Raw genomic sequence first — 27,076 nt, 5'->3', positions numbered from 1 at the left:
GGAACTGCGGGAGGTGGGGATATTACTCTAGGGAGTGCAGAAGTAGACCAAGCAACGGATTTCCAGAGGCAGAACATTATGGTCATCCCCATCCGGGGAGCCCATATGATCTCCCAATGGGACAACAACAAAGAAACGCCGGCCAGGGGTACAATGAGCAACAACAGGGACACCAATACAGAACACAGAATCACCCACAAAACAATGACAATATGCACTACACGCCAGGCAACCCTTTCGCAACAACATCAAATGGAGCACCAGCACCAGCCCCTATAGTGGCGTGTCAGTGGTTTCAGGGAGTGTGTTCAACCAAGGGGGGGCAATGAGACACCCTGCATAGGACAGCCCACAGAGAACACTTGCGTGTCCAGTTCTATCTACCACCTACAATGCAGCAGAGGAACCATTGGTAGGGGCGCAGATAGGAGACAAGCAGTTCATATTCATGGTGGATTCGGGAGCGGAGAAATCATGTATTAGAGAGGGCCGGTTCCCGTTATCTAACCGGAAGTTAGAGACGCAGGGGTTCTCTGGGGCTGTAATTGAAGTTCCTTACACAGAAGCAGTGGACGTGACGGTGGGGGGTAAAACTGTAAAAACACCCTTACTGTATTATGAACATGCACCAATACATTTACTAGGGAGGGATCTTCTTAGCAAACTCAACATGACGATATCATTTACTGAAAGAGGTATAGTGTGTTCAACACCAGGAATATGCCCATTACGTGTAATGCTGGTAGTACAGGCTCACACAACGACACCAGAAATACGTGGCTTGCCAGTGGACGAGGAAATGTTTATTGAAGGACTAAAGACACTGGCCCCCATAATTCCTGAGTTAAGAAGAATGGATTGGAGGATTCCAGCGGAGTTCCTCTTCCGCCCAATAGTGTACCCTGACACAGCACCAGGATCAGTGATATCATTAGACTTGCACGCTGTACAGGTATCTGCGAAAAGAATATCTGTGATTGGAATAGATATAGAAGGATGTGAGTGGCGTACAGTACTGTGTACCAATGCCAATATTGCCCTAAGAGAGTTGACTGATGAGGATCTCTTTTCAGATTCGGAAGGGGATGGTGAAATAGTAATGGAAATAGCAATGCCCTGTGACATCTTGATTCAAGCTAGAGAAATCCCTGTCCAGCTGATGGCAGTGGTGGGAGCACCACCGTCATTCTTCAATGATGACATGAGGCTTGTACCAAATAATTTGTGGACAACAGGCCCCCATGACGTAGGGTTGTTGCATGGAGTACAGCCAGTGATAATAAAGCTCAAACAAGGAGTAATTCTACCCCGAGTAAAGCAATATCCATTGTCCCGTGAAGCTGAAGAAGGGATAAAAGAGACAATAAATGCGCTACTGGCACAAGGGATAATAGTGCCTTCAAACTCCCCATGTAACACATGCATTTACCCAATTAAAAAAGCAAAAGGAGGGTCTTGGAGGATGATCCAGGATTTACGCCCCCTAAATGATGTAATACAGAAAGAGTTCCCTTTGGTCCCGAACCCTGCATCAATATTATGCAGCGTCCCAAAAACGGCATCACATTTCACGGTGGTGGATTTGAAAAACGCATTTTTCTCCATCCCCCTGGCTGAAGAGAGCAGGTACCTGACAGCATTTACCCTAGGGGGGAAGAGATATGAACATTGTAGATTACCACAGGGATACTGTGAGAGCCCAAGTATATTCAACCGCATACTACATGAAGACTTAGGAAACTTATCAGTTGAGAGCACAATTATTCAGTACGTAGACGATTTACTCGTCTGTGCACAGGATGAAGAAACATGCCGAAAAGATTCAATAACACTGCTGAGCCTGTTGGCCAATAAGGGGTACAAAGTAGACAAGGAAAAGCTACAATATTGTCTGACAGAAGTTCTATACTTGGGACAGCTTATATCAAAAGATGGAAAAAGAATAATCCCCGACAGGGTAGAAGCAATAAGATCAGTAGGAGAACTCACAACAGTGAAGGAAATGCAGAAATTCCTGGGAATGTGCAACTATTGCCGAGCATGATATTAGATTATGCAGCATACACCAGACCCTTACTGCAAGCACTCAAGGAGGCCCAACAGGAGAACAAGAAAATAGAATGGTCAGAAGAAATGAGCACCTCCTTCAAATCATTAAAAGAGTTGATTTCAAGCGCTCCAGTGCTCGCAAATCCTGATTATGGGCGCGAGTTTTACCTGTTCTCACACTGCAAGGGGACACTCATGACAGCTGTACTGACACAAAAGACGTCCCTAGGACACAAACCTTTGGCTTACTATAGTGGCACGTTGGATGCTGTGATGCAAGGACATTTCGCGTGCCAGCAATCGCTCGCAGCAGCCGCGTTCGCAATTGAGAAAAGTGCCACAATAGTAATGGGATGCCCTGTAACGTTGTTTGTGGAACATTCATTATTTGCAATACTGGAAAGGTCAAAAAGTACACTGACAACACAGCGGGCAACCGCCTATGAAATAATATTGTCCAGCGCCAACATCCATGTGGTGCGATGCAGGACAGTGAATCCAGCAACCTTCATTACGGAAGCGTGCACACTAGAGGACATGCAGGAACACGATTGTGCAACCTACACAGGAGAAAGAGGGGAGGACACAGTGGTATGCGAGAATGCTCTGAGCGAGGGGGAAGTGTACTTTGTTGACGGGTCAGCATCAATTGACGCGGACACGGGAGAGAAACATGTGGGTATGGCAGTGGTGAGATTAGAAGACGGTGAGTATGAGACACTAGTGCAGTACCGCCTTCCATCACATTACTCAGCACAAGCAGCAGAACTGATTGCCCTAATAGAAGCACTACATGCAGCTAAAGGGTGCGAGGTGACAATTTACACAGATTCAGCTTATATGACGACAACAGTACATGGAGGTCTGGCCAGATGGGGGCGGAGGGGGTTTCGACGAGCAGATGGGACTCCCGTGCAACATGCAGACTTACTGAAAGAGTTAATTGAAGCCCTACGAGACCCCACAGTGGTAGCAATAGTGAAATGCCAAGCCCATACGTCAAACACAGACGTTGTGTCTTTAGGAAAAGCGGCAGCGGACGTGGCGGCCAAAGAAGCCTCTTACTTTCAAAAATATGAAGCAGGTGAGTACATGCTACAGCACAAGACAAACGAGGAGCTTCCAGAAGGGTACAATGCAATGCCGATATCACAAATACTAGAGTTACAGGAAGGAGCAAGTGCAGATGAAAAGGTGATGTGGGTGAAACGAGGGTGCAGCCAATCAGCAACAGACTTACTGTGGCGACAAAATAACTCAGGAAAAGTGGTAATGCCAGTAAAGTTATTGGAAATAGCGTTCCAACAACTACACTTCACAGCACACAACACGAAACAGCACATTGCAGCAGAGATACAGGAAGAGTGGTTCGTGCCCTGTCTTCAGGAGCACATCTCGATTGACACTGGTGTGCACAACATGTCAGATATACAATTCAGGAATGACATTACGTACGCTCAGGGGAACAATTCCAAAACCGATTGGGCCATTTAGAGAGTTACATATCGATTACGCGGACATGGGAGAAAGGTGTAATGGGGCACGTTACATGATTGTGGTTGTATGCCCATTTTCAAGGTGGGTAGAAGCAGGCCCATGTGCATGACCTGATGCTAAAAGCGCTGCGAAGTTCCTAGTGAGGGAAGTATTTCCGCGCTGGGGAATTTGTGACGTGATTCGCTCAGACAACGGCACTCACTTTGTAAATGAGCTCTTCAAGGAAGTAACAACACTGTTGGGAATAAAGCATAAATTGTGCTCGATTTATCATCCTCAAAGTAATGGCGTAGTGGAGAAGATGAACAGCCTGTTAAAAGGAAGGTTATCGAAACTATGCTTTTCATTAAAAAAGAACTGGATTTACTGTTTACCCCTTGCGCTGTTTGAGCTGAGAAATCAGCCAAGCAAGGACCACCATTTGTCCCCGCACGAAATAGTGACTGGGAGACGAATGCACACAGCACACTCGCCACTTCGCGAACACTCAGATGCACACAGAAGCGCTGCGATATTGGGAGACGAGTTCACAGACTATTTGAAAAAATTAACAAGGGCAGCGCGCGCAATAGCAAAGCAGCTCTCTCCACCTTTCACGAGAGAGGAGGGAAACACAACAGGGTCTAGTACGGAGCCTGAAACACAGCTACAGCTGATGCCGGGTGAATTCATTTATGTCAGGATTTTTGTGCGCCGGTGGAACGCACCACGGTTCCATGGCCCATACGAAGTAGTGTTTTCCACGCCCACAGCTGTAAAAGTGAAGGGCCTGAAGTATTGGATACATTTGACAGATGTACGAAAGGCATATAATAACGTGCAGGAAGAGGTGGATGAGGAGGCACAGACAACAGCAAACAATGCAAATGAAGAGAATGTCTGATTATAAACTTGTGTGTGTGGCTGACAAGTATACTTGCATTTAAGGGTATTAAAAAAAAAAAAACATTTTTTCTCTTGTGAACTTATATGTAATTAATGATGTGATAAAATTATGCAGTGTCTACTCCTTTGTCTGTGCATCCCTGTGAGAAGGGGCCCGGAGTGGAGGGGGTGCCGGGAGGGGTAGCGGGACTCCGCGGGATCGCGGCATGGGGCCGCGATCCAGAGAACGCAGCCCCGTCCCGCCCGCTATCCCCGGGACTCTACGGGATCGCGGCAACGAGCCGCGATATGAAAGGAGCGGCCCCCTCCCGTCCAGCCTTACCTGAACCCGCCAAGGGTAACGCCGCCGCGGCCTGCAGCCCGGGAGACGGGTTGGTGACGGCGAACCCGCGGGAGATACGGGCGGTCGCGGGGAGCCGGCCCACACGGCCCGCAGAGTGTCTCTCCCCACCAGGAAGGGATAGAAGGGAGAGATGGCTTGCTCGGCGGGGCGGGCCGCTCTGGGGCGGCCACGGAGACAGACACACATGGCGAGAGGGAGAGACTTCAAAGGGGGGGAGGGACTCGCAGGATGGAGTGGCCTGGGAGCGGGACTCTTCGGGCAGGCAGCAGAAGCAGCCACTCTGGGAAACCACGGCAGCCTTTAAAGGAGGCGGGACATGGCAATACCAGCCAATGAGAAGTCTGATTGACAGGGAAGCTTTCCATTGGGGGGGAAGCAAGTCACTCACATCATATAAAAGCCCGGGAACTAATCCAGCGTTTGTTGTTGATTTTCCTAGTCATACGAAGAGGACGAGGAGAGAAGGAACAACTGGTGGGCCTATCCGGACAACAAGGAGACTTAGGAGGGCTTAATCCTATACCTGGAAGACTGCCTAAGAGTGGAGTAACTCTCAAGGAGTTCATGGACTATATTTTCATTAGTTTAAAATCACACGAATAAAGTATAATTTCAGCAACCCAACCCTGGTCCGGGTCCTGATTTCTACATTGGCGACGAAGGTGGGATCAGCGACAACGCGATGGATACCCTAATTAAAACCCTGACGGATGGCCAACAGCAGCTGCAGCAATTAATACAGCTACAAACACAACAGGCAGAGGCTGATCGCCAGGCGTTCCAGCAAGCCATCCAGTTACAGGGCGCCCTACAGACCACGGCCCAGGACAAACAGCATGAGAACATTATCAGGCTCACAGATGCAGTAACCAGCACGAGGAACCAACCCATGGTACCGTCCACCCTGCTCCAGAAGTATAAGGAGGGAGAGGATCCAGCCTTTTTCTTCACAAGTTTTGAGAGGATTGCAAGAAATGCGCAATGGCCGCCTGAACGCTGGGGACAGTATGTGGCTCCCTTGTTATCTGGGGTAATGCAGGGTGCATATCAGGCTGTGAACCCCAATGGTAGCACTCCATATGGGGAAATTAAAGCAGCTGTACTGGACCGTCTAGGCCTGGATGAGGAGGCCTATCGCCTTCAGCTAAGGGACACCAAGTTAAAAAACGGGGAGAGTCCCAGGCAGTTATATTACCGCATTAAAGACCTGACGGAGAAGTGGATGCAATCCCCTACCCCAGCCAACCAACCCCTCCTAGATAAAATAATCCTGGAACAGTTCATAGAAGCCTTGCCGAGCCCAATGCAAAGATGGGTTAGGCAACACCACAGGCCTACATTGGCGGAAGCCGTGGACATTGCATCGGCTTATCAAAAGGCCGGGTACAGTCGCTTCCCCTCAACAAGTATACCAGGAAGGATGACGTCGCCGAACTTTGAACATCAGATACAAAAAGGCCCAAAAGTGGCACATACCAGATGGAGGCAACCGGAGGAGGTCTTCAGGAAACTAGAAGAAAGGAAGACTGGATACGAGGAGAGACAGCCACCCATAATCCCGGGAGTTCGACAACCCCAGTGCTTTGAGTGTGGTGAATGGGGTCACATTGCCCGGTTTTGCCCCAGAAGGAAGACCACAGAACCTATGGAAATCGGCTACATGAAGCCACACCCGGAAGTACGTAACCCTGGTCCATACATCGTGGATATAAGAGTGGATGGACGACCGACCCGGGCGCTGCTGGATAGCGGAAGTCGACAAACAGCCATATCTCCCACCGTGAGTAATAACCCTAATTTACCTAACCTTTCTGTACCGATAAAGTGTATACATGGGGACATTAAAACATACCCGATGAGAGAGGTACAGATAGAGGTGAACCATGAAACCACTCAATTAAAGGCTGCCGTCCTTCCTACTCTACCCACCCCAGTGGTCCTGGGAACTGACCTACCCCACTTTAGTAAAGCACTGGATGAAGAAAGAGCAAAGAGCAACAGAACCTCGAACATAGGTGACTCTAGAAACCCCCCCGGACATAAAAGACGGAACAGGCTAGAGTGGTGCCAAGCCAGTTACATGACCCGACCCATTAACTGGCAACCCGAGGATCATGAGGACTCCCTGAGGGGGGAAACCCTAACTGATCCCACCCTTCGGGTAGCCCGTGAGAGAGCGGCCAATGAGAAAGATCCAGACGTAACAAAAGGACCTGGCTTCCTGTTCCGTCATGGACTATTGTACAGAAAATATAAGGCGGACGATGGGACTGTAAAGGAACAATTGATATTACCAAAACCCCATAGAATGGTCATAATGCAACTGGCACACAACCACCCCTGCGGCGGACATATGGCCTCCCTGAAAACGCAGCAGAACATACTGAGACGGTTCTACTGGCCAGGCATATACGGTGAAGTATCCCAGTTCTGTAAGGCGTGTCCCACTTGCCAGCTAACAAGTGACGTCTTACCAGCAAAAGCCCCTTTGCAGAAAATGCCCCTTATTAACGTTCCTTTCCAGCGGATAGGCATGGACATCGTTGGACCTATAGAACCCGCATCCCGTGGATACAAGTATCTACTAGTCATTGTTGACTATGCTACGCGGTATCCAGAGGCTTTTCCCTTGAAGGGAACATCAGCCCGACAACTATGCGACCAGCTCATTCCCTTCTTCGCAAGAGTGGGCTTACCCTCGGAAGTTATCACAGACCAAGGGACCAATTTTATGTCCACCTTACTTCGGCAGGTATGCGAAAGACTGCAGATACATCAGTTACGCACCTCGGTATACCATCCCCAGACCGATGGCCTTGTCGAAAGGTATAACAAAACGATCAAGAAAATGATACGGAGAGTGACCGGGTCCGATGGGAAGAACTGGGACCGTATATTACCCTTGGTCTTGATGGTATTACGCGACACCCCACAGTCGTCTACCGGTTTTTCTCCATTCGAGCTCCTTTTCGGAAGACAACCCCGAACCATCTTGGACCTTGTAAAAGAAGAATGGGAGACTTCGGATGAGATTTCTTTAACAGAGTACACCGAAGAGTTGAAGGAACATTTGACAGCACTCCGCTCGATGGCCGAGACGAATCTGGGACACGCACAGACAAACCAGGAGAAAAACTATAACAAAGGAAGTCGGATGAGAACTTTCCGAATAGGAGACCAAGTACTAATCCTACTACCCACCAGTACTAATAAGCTATTGGCCAGATGGAGAGGTCCTTATGAGGTTAAGGAGGTACTTAGCCCTGTGACGTATCGGATCCACCAACCCGATCGTGCCACACCAGACAAGGTATACCATGTGAACCTGCTAAAAGCATGGAACGCGCCTGTATTGGTAGCCACAATGGATGCTGGTGAGGATACCTCAGAACAAAACGTGAATCATGAACAGGGCAAGCTAGAAGACGTGCAATGGGGAACCATCTTGACTCCTTCCATGAGGTGAGAACTTTTGACCAGGCTGTCTCCCTTTGGAGAAGCGTTCTCGGCCTTACCTGGGAGGACCTATTTAATCGAACACGAGATCAAAACCGATCCCGGACAGATTGTTAGACTAAGACCCTATCGTATTCCAGAAGCACGAAGGATGGTTATCCGAAACGAAGTAGAAGAGATGCTCCGTATGGACATAATTGAACCCTCAACCAGCCCGTGGTCATCCCCGATAGTGTTGGTACCAAAGCCCGATGGTACTGTTAGATTTTGTATGGACTGCCGACAATTAAATACGATCTCCAATTATGAAGCCTATCCTATGCCACGAATGGACGAGCTGTTGGAAAGGCTAGGATCCGCCAACTTCCTAAGCACGCTTGACCTAACTAAGGGTTATTGGCAGATTCCCTTGAAATCCACGGACCGGGAAAAGACTGCCTTTACCACTCCCCAAGGTCTATACCAATTCAAGGTTTTGCCATTCGGGCTACACGGTGCACCAGCCACCTTCCAGAGACTGATGGATGTCATACTACGTCCCCATGAGAGTTATGCTGCGGCTTACTTAGACGACATTGTCGTGTATAGCACGACCTGGACAGAACATGTACGCCACTTGGAACAGGTGGTGTCTGAGTTGTTTAAGACAGGCCTACACATTAATCCGAAGAAAACAGTGATAGGGGCACACGAGACGAAATATCTGGGACACTTGCTAGGCGGAGGCACGATACGACCGCAATTCTCGAAAATCCAGGCCATCCACGAGATACCTACTCCATCCACGAAGAAACAGATCGGTGCCTTTTTGGGTTTCATAGGCTACTACCGTAGATTTATCCCGGATTTCTCCTCGGTGGCAGCTCCACTAACTGACGCTTTAAGGAACAAAGGGTCTCCCGATTTGACCAAAAACACCGCTGCTTTGGAAGCCATCGATGTCCTGAAGCAGAGGATCACCTCAAATCCAATACTTCGGTGCCCCGACTTCCATAGACAATTTTTCCTTCAGACGGACGCGTCAAATCAGGGGCTGGGAGCAGTTCTTTCACAGGAACAAGGGGGCGAACTTCAGCCCATCTGTTTCGTGAGCAGGAAGCTCGTACCTCACGAGGAGGCCTATTCCACTATTGAGAAGGAGTGTTTGGCCATCAAATGGGCGGTAGAGACCCTCAGGTATTATCTCTTGGGTCGCTGCTTTACGTTGTATACTGACCATGCCCCCTTACAGTGGCTCGCAAGGCATAAAGATACCAACCAGCGAGTACTCAGATGGTTCCTGTCTCTTCAACCGTTCAATTTCATTACCTTACACAGACCTGCGGGTTTCCAGCTGGTGGCCGACTATCTGTCCCGGAATCCTCCCTTGGCCGATCGGCCAGGGTTTGTGATGGGGAGATGTGAGAAGGGGCCCGGAGTGGAGGGGGTGCCGGGAGGGGTAGCGGGACTCCGCGGGATCGCGGCATGGGGCCGCGATCCAGAGAACGCAGCCCCGTCCCGCCCGCTATCCCCGGGACTCTACGGGATCGCGGCAACGAGCCGCGATATGAAAGGAGCAGCCCCCTCCCGTCCAGCCTTACCTGAACCCGCCAAGGGTAACGCCGCCGCGGCCTGCAGCCCGGGAGACGGGTTGGTGACGGCGAACCCGCGGGAGGTACGGGCGGTCGCGGGGAGCCGGCCCACACGGCCCGCAGAGTGTCTCTCCCCACCAGGAAGGGAGAGAAGGGAGAGACGGCTTGCTCGGCGGGGCGGGCCGCTCTGGGGCGGCAACGGAGACAGACACACATGGCGAGAGGGAGAGACTTCAAAGGGGGGGAGGGACTCGCATGATGGAGTGGCCTGGGAGCGGGACTCTTCGGGCAGGCAGCAGAAGCAGCCACTCTGGGAAACCACGGCAGCCTTTAAAGGAGGCGGGACATGGCAATACCAGCCAATGAAAAGTCTGATTGACAGGGAAGCTTTCCATTGGGGGGGAAGCAAGTCACTCACATCATATAAAAGCCCGGGAACTAATCCAGCGTTTGTTGTTGATTTTCCTAGTCATACGAAGAGGACGAGGAGAGAAGGAACAACTGGTGGGCCTATCCGGACAACAAGGAGACTTAGGAGGGCTTAATCCTATACCTGGAAGACTGCCTAAGAGTGGAGTAACTCTCAAGGAGTTCATGGACTATATTTTCATTAGTTTAAAATCACATGAATAAAGTATAATTTCAGCAACCCAACCCTGGTCCGGGTCCTGATTTCTACAATCCCCAACCCTACAGCCCTACCCGCTTCCTTTCCCTTTCAATATATACTGGCACTGGTAGTGCCAGCAAAATGTTTACATTCATGCACTTAATGCACTTTTATATCTCAAACAGGAGCTACCATGGCATCTAACGGGCAGCCTGCAACGGATAGATTTATTAGATATAGAGAGTTGTTAACTGAGAGATGCAGATATTTGTATGAGTGTGGATTATCTGTGTGCATTACATTGTTTTTTACAATCATGTTTGGCCTGGTTACATATTGGTTCATAGCGTTCATCTCTATCGAGATGAACGAGGGGGGAGGGATAAACAGCACTAATGTGACCAATGCAACAGCAAGTGCAAATACTAAAGAAGGTGATTTTTTGGTATGGGACGGAACTAAACTTGTATGGGGTTATTATACCACACCATCCAATGCTGTCATCTCAAAAAATGAAGGGCTACAGGGTGAAATGCAAAATAACACAGTGGGCCTCATTACGAGTCCGGCGTTAACCGAGGCGGTAAAACCGCCTGGTTAACGCCGGACTCGTATTACCATTCCGCCTCCGTGATTCCCGGAATTACCGGGGCATCACAACCCCGGCTTTCCGGGAATCACGGAGGCGGAATGGTGTAAATCCCCATTCCCATTGAGTCCTATGGGACTCAATGGGAATCGGGATCATGGAAACACCGGCAGCATCTTGTAATGCTGCCGGTGTTTCCTCGTCCGCCTGCAGGCGGGCGGTGTTAAACCCGCCAGGTCAGACCTGGCGGGAACATCACCTCCCGCCTGCAGGGGTCGGGATCAGGCGGTCCGGAAACAACGGTGGCGGCGGGTTTACCGCCACCGTTATTTCCGGACCGCAAGGGTCGTCATGAGGCCCAGTGTCTCCGCCGAAATTATCTAATTACAATGCCCGCAGTTTAAATGACCGAAACCCCTCCGCCATATCCTGGTTGTATAACACCCCCACCAGCCAGCCTGCCCCCATAGCAAAAAACACACTGACAGACAACGTAAAGGAAGAAAAGGAAAGGATGAGAGCAACACACAAAATATTATATGATTATTGGGCAAAGGGGGGCGGGAAGGAGAAAGGGGGGCCCATTTTGTCCATCGCCCATGAGGCTTGGAAGTACATGAGGAACAAAAATAACAGACGAAAAAGGGAAGCGGGGAGGAGGAAGTATGATGAGTACTATGGGTTAGGACTAGATAAAATGGAAGACCCACGACCCCCCCACCAGACAAATAAATGGTATGCAGACATGAGTGCAACAGCTAAACAAACAACAAATGAAAGCTGTTATGTCTGCTCCCTCATCCCCCATGCTTCAGGCACGCCCAAAGTATTGTTACCCAAAGAGCTGCCTATTGTAGATGCCCAATGTCTCCTTCATCTCACGTTGTGCAGGATTAAGAACACCTTCCAGGCACATGAAGTTACTTTTAGAATGCTGCAGAACGAGAAAACTTGCTACCCAAAGACGGTAGGAGTGGTATGTCTGGAAGAACCATTTTTTGTGATACAAGGGACACTTCTTTCAGACAACAGGTGGAAGGACGAAGAAGTAATGTGTAAAGCTGAAGCGCTGAGGGGTGTGGCACCAGAGAAATTGCAGTGGATAGAAGAAACGTGCACACCAATATGGAAGGAACACATTTCAAAACTAACTTGGGTAACAGCCATTGAAAAACCCTTCAAGCTGCAGAAGGAAATAGACTATGAGCTGTGTTTTAAAGGAGAGGGGAAAGCCTCCATGGGGACAAACAAGAACTGTAACAAGACCCTCACCATCCCAGATTTAAGAAAAGGGACAGCGGCCTTGATGGACACGTATTGGGTATGTGGCAATCAGGCATACCTGCACCTCCCACAATCATGGAGTGGCAGCTGCTCAATGGCCACTCTACACTCAGCACTAATGGTAATACCAGAAAGCCACATTGATGGGAGCAAAAAGATGCGAGAAAACACCCAACAGAGCGCAGCCCAGCCCACTGCAGAGTCACAAATCTATGTCCTGTCTTCCGAGAACAAGGAAGAGGTTGCTGTCCCGAAACAAACGAGCATCAAACTACATATCAAAAGCATCATCAGAGTTGCTGGCACAGATCCCAGACAGATACAGATTATTCAGCTCGGCAGAAACATTCTTTGCCTCACTGATCCCAAGTATCCAGGCAAGAGCAAACGCAAAATGGCTCCAGATAACACGCTGGGAGTTGATCCAACTGGCAAATGACACTGAAGAAGGGTTCAACGTAATAAAAGTGGAACTAAGAGCATTACGGCTGATGACCATGCAAAACAGGTATGTCTTGGACCTGTTGACAGCGATGGATGGAGGTGTTTGCCGAAAAATCGGAAGTGCCTGCTGCACTTTCGTACCTTCTGAAGACGCAGACAACGGCTCCCTGTCCCATGTGATCGAAGCAGTACACAACCTAGGAGAAAGAATGAAAATGGAAGGTGGAGCAGAAGAAAGCACGTGGTTCGACAATATCTTCTCCTGGGTTCCATCATGGCTGGGAATGACTGTGAAATTCTTGATGCCGGCTGTGGTGTTCCTCCTCTTTATTTTTTGTCTGTGCCAGGTGGGTCTTCGATGTTGTGCTAACGCAGTACCGAATGGTGCAATGATGATGGTGACAATGGGCAACACCCGTAGTACAATGCAAACTATGCAGGAAGTGCAGGTACAAACAGGAACAGATGACACACCAAGATATCAGCTAGTGCCTAGGTATCACGAGAAGGATATAGTGGACAACTTGTGGCATACTACCATTAGAGAGCCTCGTATACTAGAATGGTACGAGGAGGTATGGGTAGATTTGGAAGGAGAGAGCGGATGTATATACCTGACCTGTACCCCAGATGAGTATGCTAGGAGAGGTGAGAGTTTAAGGGGGGTCTGCAGAGCGTGGATGCCCATAAAAGGCACACCTGCATGGGATGACGCAATAATTGACAAAGAGGAGTGCAGGAGATTGGAAGATTTAAAGAATTAGTTACTTAAGTAACGAAAGGGGGGAAATGTAGGGGAGGATTGGTCCAAAAGACCCCCCTTGCCTACATCCCCTCCCCAGGTGAGGGCCATGACTCATCGGGCGTCCCCTCCTTACCACCAGGGCCCAGGTGGTGGATGGCTCACCTGCTGAAGACATTGCCCAAACGTATTGAATTTAGCTAGGCTCAGAAACCATTTTGTCTAATAAAGATGGTGTGAGCTCGGCGCACTGTAGCGCGGCCCCCACCTTTGGAGAGTTTCAATTATCCCTGTGGCCGCAGCTCCCTGGCAGATCCGCTGTGAGCCCGTTCCCACGAACGAGACGGACATGAGCTAGTGTAAGATACCAACACTGTAACATTTCACCTTCCGCAGTGTATCGCTGCTCCCAGCATGACAGCACGACCCGGCCAGCAGAGCCTGGGTGGAAAGAGAACTGAAAAATGGTCCTTTAATAAAAGCAAAAGTTCCCAAATACTAATGCCAAAACTACTTGCAATACGTGCATTTTCTCCACAAACCCCTTTGATTAGAAAATGTGTAAAACGTACAGATATGGCAGAATACATGTTCACATGGCATAAGCAATGAAGCACCCCCACCACTGCAGTTGTGTGCAAATAATAAAAGTGTCCCGGGGGGGTTATTTGTTATGTGCCTCATTGAAAAGCTTACACCCCACGGTCCCGCGCCACAACCGAACTAATGCTGCTAGAGTGCAAAGAAAGACAAATGCAACCATACTGAGGGCTCATGTGAAGGACACGCGAGAATGCACCCTCCATGTGTGTAAATCCAAGCCCCTTATGTGCCACTACCGTCATGTACGGTGGCAAGTCATTTCCTATGTGCTCCACCAACCTCACTACTACCTCACTAACTGCAAATGTATATGCATATAACACAATGTTGTAGTTGTTAAAACATAGTGTACAAATAATGTGCTTGGGCTGGCTAAATTCGAGAGGCATTAGCAAAGTTAAGATGTGAGCTTTGAAATGACTCAATTAGTATTGTATGTTATTTGAATGTTTATGATGCTTTCACCGCAAATCGGCAACACACGAGGAAGATGCCTTTGTGAGTTTATGCAAGGCCATTCCCCCTCCCACCCAGTGGAGCCTGCCAGACGAGAGGGCAGAGACCCGCGCCGCGCTGCTCCACCTCCCCCAACTAGGCTGGAGCCGCTTCAAAGATTTGTAGTCCCCTCTGCAGCACCCAAGGCCACGGCCCGCCACCTGCATTATTTACAGCCCAGTAGTAAACCTCCGCCTGAATACACAAATCCAAAGGCGCCCTCTCTTAAACCCCACAACCCCCCGGATCACCTTAGGTTTATGGCCCCTGTAACATTAGGACACCCAATACTATGGCAACATACAGCAGCACATTCATAACGACATCTAACAAGACAGAAAGACATGTACCGACTGTCCCATGCCCTGAGACCTAGCCCCACGACCTATGGTATCCGGTCAACAGGACACTGGTAACCATGTACTGATGAATCGCCATCAAACCCCTCTCAAGGTGCATTCCTCCTGTGTTGCATTAACCTGTAGAATAACCTATTGAAAGATTTACTAAAGAAGATAATATTGCAATAACTGAATGACTGCGGTGTGCATGGCCTAGGGCAAATAAGTCAGGAAAAGACATTCATCTCTGACACTGGCCACAGTGGCACAACGACACCGCCAGGATGAACCCAGCACACCTGCCAGGCCCAGCCCAACCCACGAGGTTGACCAGTGACATCCTCCAGCCAAGGCCAACCACATCGCAGCAGCACCTATAGCTAGTCGTCGCTACCCAATCCCATTGAACATGTGCCCCCTATAGTGTGTAGGTTCTTATGACGTTTTTTGTAAATATATACGCCTGTCTTTGCTATTGTCAGACAGAGCGCTCTCGGAGTTTGCAGAGTTCTTTGCATGCCCTATTCTGATTGATAAACTCCCATTTACGCTCACCCGCACTTTGCCTTGGTCTTATTCCCATCCTGGGAGAGTCCTTCATTGTCTCTTATTGCGGGGAGGATCATGCTGGTTGGGGACGCTTGCCTTCAGATGTTTAATTTCAATGTTTGTGGAATTTTGTTTCTTCTACACCTAGGACTGAGCGTCATTGTAATAACTCCATTCAAGATTTACAAAAAAGCCTGGTAGGAAATGGCATCTTTATGATCCTGTACTTTTACAATCTAATTTTAGTAAGAACAAAGAGGTTCCCAAACCCCTATAATTTCTCTTTTCCGCATCTGATAAACTGACTTACCTTCGCCTGAAAAGTTAAACTTTGAATTGCATTTGTTAATATTACTCTTTTTGTATTACTTGATTGTTTTATATTGTATTTTATTGAATCTGATGTAATTCCTCAACTTCCCTCAGCCTTCTGTCTTTGTCTTGTGTACTTCCTTATGTGTAAGAATTTTTTATATTTAATAATTATTCCAATAATTATAATGGTTATATATTTCTCTTTAAATGTTTTCTAAGATTTCAACTATTTATAACTTTTAAATGAGTTGTATTTATTTATTGTAACCTTTCATGCAGCTATATTCATTCTTAATCACTTTTATAACATTTATGTATTTTCTAGCTGGGGTACCCGGCGTTGCCCGTGTCCTGATCGAGGGGTGTCTCGTGTGCCCTGGAGGATGTTGCTCTTGTCCTCATGTCAGCAAGTCTTGCTTCAGTTTGCTCTGGCACCTCATTTGCCATGGAGAAAGTTGCTCTTGTCCTCTGGTTGGCAAGTTGTGCTGCTATTTGTTGGTGTGTTTCAGAAGCTCTTGATATTGATTTTGAGAGAAATGAAAAGATCACAAATGACGAGAAAAAAGAGGCCAACAAACACTAGATCCTTTAAACTAGAAAAATTACTGGAGGAAGGAGGAATGTGATCTTGAACAGGAAAACCACGTTAAAGTTCTTAACGCACATTGAAAACCTGAAAGAAATTAGAACAGACGATATAGATATCATCGAATTCATGGACAACAATTACACGGACAGAGTATACCTACATATATCATCACACTGGGTGAGACGTAGGATCTCAGGAGCCACAGACCAACTACAAGCCATGGGCTACGATCTGAGCCCAATATCCTCCATAAGAAGCAGGGAAGAAGGATCACAAGAAAGAGATGGAAGACGAAGTTACAAAGGCACAGCTCGCCAACAAGAGCAAGGGAGGACCCATATAGATGCCTCAAAGGAACCTGAATATAATAGAAGAAACACGGATCACAAGGTACAATGAACACGGAAACGTCCCGACAGCTGGGACCACGAGAACAAAACCAAGCCAACATATGGATCCCGAAGAGAAAGTGAGAGGGAAGAAGAAAACAAAAAACCATGGAAACAGACTACTCTGTTAAGAAAAACAGAGTACAAGAAAAAATTCACTTCAAGAACGGAAAATCAACGACGGCAAGAAGATTACAAAAATCGCAACAGCAGAAAGTATGAAAACTCACATAATGAAGAAGAGCGTCTGCCACAAGGGCCCCTACAAAATTGGAATATCACATTCAGCAGGGAACTGTTAGTGCGAACCCCAGACGATATAATCCAGCAGAATGAGCTGAACGAAAGGAAAAGGGAACAAAAAAGTTGGGAATGGCTACCTAAAGTACTAGCAGAGCCTAGAAGATCTTAGCAATGAAAAAAGCTCACTGAATCAAGACGAATTCAAAATGAGCAAACAATTACAGAACAAAGATCAAACAGAATAGTTTTTGGATCATGGAACACACAAGGGTTTTCCCACCGTATGGAGCCAGGACAAGTAAACTTAGGAAACTCCGATCTGCTATGTCTTCAAGAGACCTGGTTGCTTGATCCACCAACTCTGGATGGTTATGAAATAATAACATCGACAGCCACCAAAGGCCCTAAGGGAAGACCAGCAGCAGGACTGCTGATTGGAATTAGATCAGGCAGCGGATACAAGCTGGAATACATAGAAAGGAAAGATACTTTCTTCTTAGCCGTAACGATCTCGGGAAACCAACCATAAGGGCCAAAACAGTCCTACTGTTAATCACAACATACTGGAACCCAAAAGCACAACCCGATAAAAGCTTCCTAAGAGAACTGGAACGCACTATTGATGAAGCTTCAGTCAAAAAGCTCATCAGTGAAACAGTGATATGTGGAGACATGAATGCAACCAGTTCTGGTGCTACAAAAAAACTGGCCAGAAATGACTATAAACTCAACACGGCAGCACAGAGAGGAATCAAGCTAGACCGGCTTTTATTATCTCGAGACCTGCACAACCTCCAAACTACAAGATCAAAAGAAAATCAGGAGATCTCGACCTGGGAACAAGACGATTTGAGAGCCAACATAGATCACATCTATGTCTCACGATCAATATTAGCACTAACCACAAACTTAGAGGTCAAAAAAACCTCAAAAAGCGATCATAACATACTACAAACTGGTTGGGAGATACCACCCACTCCTGTACCTCACTTCATGGATCACCAAATAGAACCAACACAACAGGGCAAGAGCTTAAAACTGACTAACACAGTAATAGCAAATGTTACCGCCAACTAGCATAGAGCTAAAGGGGAGCTAACATCAAAATTGGCCCTGGGAAAACTGGACTACAGACCATTACTAAATCCATTGAAGAAAAAAGGACCTAGGCTGATTAGCCATCTGTGTGGGCCGTACACCTGTAATTCCCACGAATCGTTAAATATTTTGTCTTTTGCTCTGAAAAAATAAATAAAACAATTCAAATGATCATCGTTTTATTTATTTTTTCAAAGCAAAAGACAAAATATTTAACCATTCGTGGGAATTACAGGTGTGCGGCCCACACCGATGGCTAATCAGCCTAGGTCCTTTTTTCTTCAGTCTATTACGAGAGCCCAGCACGGAGGCACTTTTTAGTGGGCTGCACCCTATTAAGCAACCATAAACTAAAAAGAACATTGAATAAATTAATTCTTCAAAACTACAGAGAACATAGCTGTGCACCCTCTCCCTTGCTCCATTTCCATTACTAAATCCATACCTGCGAGCAAGCAAGAAGAACACTACGCAAACTACAAGCTGTCTACATTTCAGGAATGAGCAGTTGATGGAGAAAAAAAAGGCCATGAGACATGCAATTAGAATAGCCATGAAAGAAACGACCAAAAAAAATATAACAGCAGCAAATACAGCAAAAAAATCTATAAATCTTGGCTGAAACATCACAGACATATGCTGTACCAAGAGGACTCTGAAGCAATATTAAGATGTCTCAGTGGGAAAAGAACAAAAGACTTCTGGTCTCTGATCGATTCGACAAACAAACTCACAAATGATAAATTGTTGAACAATGTAGGAGAACAAAAATGGATTGAACACTTTTCAAAACTTTTTTGCAAACCAGAAACAGATACCCAGTACAAAGAGCCACACACTACTACAACATGGCAACTGGATTACGACAGAGACTCCATCAAAGATAAAATAAAAAAACTAAAATCTTCACGTGCTCCGGGTCCGGATGGAATCACTAACCAAGATCTGAAAAGGAACAGAGAGACCTGGGTCCCATTAATCATGGACATCTTCGACACATGTATCAGATCAAAAAGCCTACCACCTTCCTGGACATCAGCCAATCTAGTCCCCATCTACAAGAAAAACAAAAAAACGGATCCTGAGAACTACCGCCCAATAGCACTCTTAGATGTGCTGGGTAAGCTATTTGGATCCTTCTTGCTGGATAGCTTCTGACTTTGGGAAACATCCTTGGAAGGTCGAGACCCTTTCCAGTCAGGTTTTGTTAAAAACTCGGGGACTCTGGCAAACATCTTCGCACTGAGTGCCATGAAGGCTAAAATCCTGGATGGGGGACCAAGAATATTCCTGCGTTTGTGGATTTAAGCCAAGCGTTTGACAGAGTAAACAGAGACAGACTCTGGTACAAACTGACAACATGGAACTGTCCAAACACAATTCTAGCTCCAATCAAAAGTCTTTACTCAGAGACCACCATGCGAGTGCGGCTCAGTGGCATGGGCCAGCTATAAAAAGAAATTGAAACTGCAAGAGGAGTCAAGCAGGGTTGCCCATTAGCACCTGCACTGTACAACGCCTATACGGGCGACATTGGGCACCATGAGACCAACTTAAGAATTTTTCCTCCACAACTAGGAAACGACAAAATCAGTCGCCTATTGTATGCAGACGATATAATATTACTCGATCACACGGTAATAGGTCTCCAACATCGACTAGATGGGCTACAGAAATACGTAAAGGAAAACGATCTGGAAATTAATATCCAAAAAACAAAAATCTTAATCTTGGAAAAACATCACAAACCAAAGGAAAGTTCAAGATGGTCAATTGCGGGACAAAAGGTGGAAAAAGTCACTTCTTTTACATACTTAGGAGTGACCATCAACTGCAGCAGACAAGAAACTCAAATGCAGGAAACACTTTGGGCAAAAACAAAACTGGTAACGGCACAAATAAAGAAGGTGGACAGAAAATACGGCAGGTCCCGATACAAGTGACAATCAACTTTTACAAGTCGAAGGCAATTCCGGCCATTCTATACGGCACAGAAGCAATGCCCGAGATACCAGACAGCATCTCGTCAAGATTGGAAGGTTTTATTTGGAAAAGAACATTAAACCTCCCACAATCAACACCAATCGCGTCAATAAGAAGAGAACTTACGCTGGTCTCCCTGAAAGCGACAGTCACACTAAATGGCTTGATGCTCTACCGGTAAAATCAAAATCTCTAACTTCAAAACTTTTGAACTAATCAGAGAGGAAATGGAAAATAAATGAAACAAGATGCTGACAGCATGGGCTAAGAAAAATAACGACCCACTTACAGAAATAGGAAGCTCGGAGAGTAAACTAGAAGAAAATCCAAACAAAACAAAATCGAGACTAAAATCTGGGATTGGATCCAAACCTTAGAGGACGCAGCGAAAAACAAACTCACCCAACATCTTCCACCAAACTCACAAAAAGTCAACGAGACAATCGATAACTTGAAAACATTTCTGGACAACGGAACACGAACAGCTTTCCTAAGAATTTGTTTAAATCTCTTGAAAACCAACGAGATACTTGCAATCTGAGGAAGATCAACTAACAACAAATGTCGCTTCTGTAAGATCGAGGAAAACGTGGAAACCCTAAGACATTTACTTTTAACATGCAAAGGAACAACACAAAACAGAGAAACCCACATGGGCCACTTGTTCAAAAATGCACTGATTTTAGAAGAGCAACACTGGTGGGACCACTTGATTTGTGGTAGAAAAACAAAAGGGGTCATTGCAGTGGTAAAATTCTTCGACAGTTTACATCTTGATACATTAATCGAGAACTCGGGAATAAGAACAAACCTTAAAAATAAGGACCAGGACCTATGAAGTTTTAAAGAAAAGAAATAAGGACAGATACCCAAAGATGACACAAATCTTGTAAAAACTGCAAACAACAGTTAAACCAAGAATAAATAAAAAAAAAAATATATATATATTGATTTTCGCTTTGCATGAGATGGAGCTTTTCCAAGTGGTGTTTGTTTTGGTTTATAGTGATATAATTGAAAACAAAAAGGTCGAAAGTCAAAATGTGGGAAAAAAAAGGTCGAATTTTTTTTTATGACTTTTTTTTTCCAAATGGGTGGGTTCCCCCCAACCCCCTTTTTAAATTTTTTTTTTTTGTTTTACCCTTTTTTATTTATTCCCGGACCCCAAAATAAATATATAATTAAAAAAAGAGGAATTCAACTTTTTTTTTTCGACATTTATTTTTCGACATTTTTGTCTTTCAACCTTTTTTTTCTCGATATTTTGACTACACACCGTTTGTTTTTTGTGCAGCATGTTTCAGTCACTCAATGGCTTCAGCACATTTGAGAAAATGTCCAAGAAAGATTGATTGATTGTGCTCTCTTAAATGAATGACCAAAAACAAAATGGCTGAGAGCAGAGCACACTTTCATTGTGATCTAATCACCATGGAAATAGCCGTGGGAACTATTTGGGCTACTAAGGGTGGCACACAAGAAAAAAGGTTTCCAGTGACACGACATACAGGCTTCTGTAGAAGTCCATATAGTCACAAAAATAGAGTCTTAAAATCATGAAAACCAACAAAGTGTTTAGGGGTCCCAGAAAGTTAGGGCGCTAGAACATCAAAAATAGAATTTTGCCCTACCAGTAGATTATTCAGTTACAACTCACTGGTGCGCCCACTGGCAGATTCACTGACATAATGAGATGCCTCATTGCAGTTGCAATATTTTAGGCGTAGACAAATCACCTGCCACATTACAAGTAACCCGCTAACTTGAGGATACAGAGTTAGTAGAGACCCCTAGAGTACCTGAGAAAAATAATATTCAATATATCCTCCAAGATAGCAGAATTCCATCATTGTTTGCACACAACAAAAAAAGCCTGGAGAGGGGAGATTCTTAGCAGGGTTGGGATTATCCTCATGGGTTAGATTACACAATGGCACAATGCAAGCAAACATTACATGTAGAAAACTATTGAAAGTGCAATTCTTTAATGGCCAACTGATCAGAATCCCCACAATGTTGACATACAATGACATCTTCAGGCAAGCAATATGATATTGATGGCATATGTTAAAAAACATGAACATATTAAAATTAACATTTTCTAATAGAAATTAAAGAGGCTGCATAGTTTAGTAAAAGGTACTCACATCAATCTCATCGAGTGAACCGTCCAGATACTTGCTGACTTGAGATCTAATATCTGCTATCTGGGTCTCATTTAAGGGCTCGTAATTCACAAGAGTACGGTTGACCTGAGGGAATGAAAACAATAGCTATCAGCAAAACCAAAAACATCAAACGCTTTGACGGGTGGCAAATGAAAGACAAGGGATGAAGAAGGAGGAGGGCAACAGAGGGAGAGAGACACACAAAGAGAAAGGGGGGAGAGAGAGAGAGAGAGAGAGAGAGATAGAGAGAGAGAGAGAGAGAGAGAGAGAGAGAGAGAAGATGGGGACAGAGAAAGAGGAAGACAATCACAAGAAGAGGAGGCAAATCTAAGCAGCAGTGGAAGATAGAAAGTCATCAATGGGAGTTGTAATGTAAACAGAGAGCAGGACAAAGATGGGGAGATGCTGAAAACGGAGGGACAGCAAGAGAAAAGTAAGAAAGAAAGCAGCAGGGAGTTTAGATGATGCAAGAGAGACTGATCTGATGAGTAAAGAGGCCAAGGGGGAGAGAAGGAATAAACGAGGGAAAGGAGTGGTGGAGTGCGGGTATTGACTTAGAGGTGAGGGGGGTCACTAAGCTGCATGGGGATCAACAAAACAAATGTGCAGGGATTCAAAAGTGTTTACTATGGACTACACACAAAAGATCACAACTTAGAACAAAAGAGCAAGACAGCATCTCCTTGGTTCCCAAAACAGGTACACCGAAAGAAAGTTCCTGAGTTTGAAGAGTCTCAAAAGTTCGGCTACCTCCTGTAACATTCCTTGAGAAGGTACAGGGGACTTTCAGTCACCCCCAGACTGGGATGTTTAAGTGTCTCCTGAACGACTTTCCAAGTGTCTGTTACCAACTGTCTTCTCCTTGAACTTCTCTGTGGGATCATGTTCCGATGGTGGCATGCTGGTGATGTCCAGCTCTGGGTAACCACTAGACAGCGAGAGAGTACGGTTACCAAGCTTACACCCCAGAGCCTCCATGAAGTCTGTGGCTAGTTGGCTCGAGTTCCTCTGGCTCTGATGTAGGGAACATTTTGCTGGTGGATAGCTCCCTCCTCTGGCTACTCAGCTCACACCTCCAACAGTGTAATTCCTCCAAGATCCTCCTCTTTTCCCCTGTCTTCTCCAACGCTGTGCCACTTTGAACCTCTGTTAAAACCTGACTACCTCACCACATGCTTGTATTGCCTTGTGGCCACCCGTTGTGCAGCATAACTCGGGTACCTTCCTAATGTCGTAACCTATCCCGGCTATTCATCATCCTACTGCATTTTTCTCAACAATTCATCTTCTGGACTCATTAGCCCCTCCTAATATTTATCCTGCTGTCTCAAAACATTCTACTGATATTTCTCCTCCTCCTGCTGGTGTATTCCCTTGCTGTCTCCTCACATCCTGTTGATATCTCTAGTCCTCCTGCTGTCTCACCACCTCCTCCTGATGTCTTTATTCCTCTCTCCCCTTAGTCTCCACCTGCATGTTTCCAACCTCCTTCTCCTAATTACCAAGTCACCTCCTCTTCTCCCCTTCAGTGTAGTCTTGCTACAACATGCTCCTTCTCTGCACCTCCACTCCATCAAGACTGCCACACACTTCTGAAAATCTTGCGCTTTTTGTAGGAGCCTGGCCCCTCTTCCCTGAACCTCCCAATCTCAAATCCCTCCCGGAACCTCCCGTCTTCAAATCTCTCAGGTATGGTACAATTATTTAACAATAACATTGGTTTATTTGTATGTGTGGTCAGTGCCTTTAGACGTTATGGGCTTCCCACCTTTGTTGCAAGGCTTTGCAAACCGAGCCGATATTTGCAATCAACGGCATTAGGCATTAGGATTTGATATTCGTGGACCACTACAACAGTTTCACACAGTGTGTGTTTTATGAGCTTTCTCAGTCCATGATAGGAGAGCCAGTGCTCAAACCATGGTTTCCCGGGTGTGGGGTTTGTGAACACCATCCTGGTAAGTGGTTCCCAGTCTGTCTTCTCTCTTCAGAGAATGCCACTCTGCAATAGTTTATCTGATGTAAACCTGCTGCACCAGAGTCTGCTTGCATGTCTCTGGGCTCTTTAAAGGGCCATAGCTTGTTGGTGGTGTGATGTGACAAGCTGCTGCTACTTGTCTGGACAAGCATGGGGAAGAATAGGGGACATTCTATAAATCAATATGATGATAATGATACTCCCCACACCACTCCTAGGTCTGGCATCACTTAGTGTGTGAGGGTACCCAGCCCTCGGTGTCCCAATCCCTTATCCTCAAAGCTTGTCACGAACTTCATTACAGTGGGAGATTGGGAAACAGATGTGTGGAGAGAGATTTCATGCAATGGAGATATAGATTGGCAAAATAAAGAAAGAAATAGAGAAAGAAGTAGATGCAGTAAAGTGATGAAGGAGGTAGAAATAGTGAAAGACGTACATAAGAAATATGTTACATGGGTAGAACAAGAAATGAGAGAGAAGGAGTGAAGTTAAAGAAGGAGGATGAAACAGAAAAAGCAGCAGAGAGAAGGGTAAAGTGGGGAACTGAGGAGATCAAGAGACATGGTAGAAGTGAGAGTACAGCAACATGGAGATAGAGAAGGAGGTAAGCAAGAGAGAACAGCAGGAAAGAAAGAAAATGGAACATCACGCCAGCAGAGTTACAATAAGTGAGGCGATATACAGAGCCGCAGAGAGAGAGAGAGAGAGAGAGAGAGAGAGAGAGAGAGAGAGAGAGAGCGATGGGTAGGGGAGGTGGAGCAGGGCTAGATTAAAAGGGAATTAAAGGGAATGGGAGGTTTAGCCGCAGCATATTGCATCGACTTTCTTTGAATGGATTTTGCCCAAAAATATATTTAGGGGGTGGGTTTAGGATAACAATTTATTTAGGGGTGGGGGGTAAGGAGGAGGGGTCTGCAGGTATTCCCCCTGCATATATTTGAGGAAAAATCAACTGTTTAAGAAAAATTCAATTCAATGAAATCTACTGCAATGACAAATCTCGACAAAATCACATATAACCAAATTAAATACTAATGCATCCTTGGGGTAAAAATACCCATACAATGCTGAAAGTCTCACAGCTAACATGTATTTCGACCCTCTGGGTCTTTTTCTAGGCTTTAAACATATTGCTGGAACATTATAACATGTGTGTACATTGTCAAACCAAAACATTGACATTTTATATGCACAAGGCAAGTGGTAAGCAAGAATAAAACATAAAAAATTAATCAAATAAAGCTTAAAGGCAAAAGAATAAGAAAACAAGAAACAACCATTGAGACCATAAATTAAGTCATCATGGATATTTCAAAGGAAAACAAAATGAAGACAAGAAAAAAACACTCAAATAAAGTACATTAGTATACAGATCAAGACACAAGGATAAAATACAAACGCAAGTGAAGTGGCAAAAAAACATTTCTTTTGTGTTAATAAAATCTTCAAAACATCAAGGTAAGATGCCAGTGTCCAACCAATCCACCTTAAGAATTTGCGAGCAGCTGGTGAGTGAAGAAATGGTGTGAGTAGTGCCCAGGTAAAACAAAGGATCCTGAATGTCATGCTGTAGGAAATATTGCAAAATGCAATGGAATACTGTGCAGTCTAATACCAAATCAACCCCGTAATTGGGACAAGTTATAAATATTATGGTAGTCTCAAAGAAACAATTATGACAATGAATGGTGATTTCTTACAAGATCACAAGTAGGGAACATCAATCACCGTCAATGGTCTCTAAATGCCCCATACATATCAAATGAGATGCCATTTCTAAAGCGGGGCTATGCAGATTGCAATGATCACCTCAAAATGAACCCATATACTGAGAAAAAATATAAGAGCCATAAAAGAAGTCAGGCCTCCTAAAAAAAAAAAAACAGTGCCCAATGATAGTGCTGGCCACACCATCCAAGAATGGAGGAGAAGGTAAAATGAAATTGAGACAAATTGAGGCTAAAATGATTTGTAAATATAGATGCTTCATGAATGGTTTGAATACTGATCATGAGTTTGATGTGTTTTTGCGAAAAATCGAATGGCTCATTTTGATGTTCTGTTACTGACCTTAACTCCAGTTCATGCCCCTGATGATTTGGTTGTTTGATCTGTTAGCTCTACTGCCAATGAGTGTGTATTAGAAACGGTTTTAGGAGCACCTCATGCATTGCCTTTGTCAATCCTGAGGTGTCAGCCCTCATGGGGGATACTTTGGCCAGGTCCAGGCTGATCACCTAATGGCACTTGGCCCCAGCTACAATACGTGGCGGTTTATTCATTACCGGAAATTCTTAGCTTTAATCTTGGCCTGAATGTTGTCCTCATCTCATAGTATCTTGAAAATGGGTGTTTCTTCCCAGGGACCAGCCCTTGAGAGCATAAATTACCCAATTCAGCCCAAATTACGGGTCTGTTTGTGCCAAGCAATGAACTCATGCTAGTGCAATGACACCGTCAGTATAAATGTAGCTTTTATTAGACAAAAAGCATAATATAACAGAACAGTAAATTTAGCAGCAATGTGGTATTCAAGTTACAGAACAGTACAAAACTCATTAGAGAAATCACAAAACTTATAGAAACACAGTCTTACACCCCTTGCGATGGTGTCTTCAGCACTAGGAGACCCTGGTCATCTTAAGCTAACTGCTGCCAGCCCCGCTCAGATAACAGCGCTGCAAGGTGCCGCACAGAGCATCAGGTTCCGGGCACTCGCTCTTGCTTGAACCAAGTCAGCGGATCGATCTCCCGCCCAGTTCTGGGTGCGCGCACCTTTTGTGCTCTCGTGCTGTCAATCAACATGACGGCCAGTTCCAGAACCTTCGTCGTGCAAAAAATAGGTTTGCCCA

The 27,076-nt window shown here is 45.7% G+C and overlaps 1 protein-coding gene across 1 annotated transcript in view; it reads right to left on the bottom strand.

Moving 5' to 3' along the window:
- Positions 1 to 27,076, bottom strand: part of KIF9 (kinesin family member 9) — a 1,188,236-nt gene that overhangs the window by 440,958 nt on the left and 720,202 nt on the right. Inside the window, exon 12 of the mRNA XM_069645790.1 lies at positions 22,223 to 22,327. Coding sequence (XP_069501891.1) covers positions 22,223 to 22,327 — 105 coding nt within the window. The remainder of the gene's footprint in view (positions 1 to 22,222; positions 22,328 to 27,076) is intronic.

This window comes from Ambystoma mexicanum, chromosome 2p (assembly GCF_040938575.1).
Source record: "Ambystoma mexicanum isolate Mex_15411 chromosome 2p, UKY_AmexF1_1, whole genome shotgun sequence".
NCBI lineage: Eukaryota > Metazoa > Chordata > Amphibia > Caudata > Ambystomatidae > Ambystoma > Ambystoma mexicanum.
Note: the sequence above shows the minus strand (reverse complement) of the source record. Positions and strands in the feature narration are given on the sequence as shown.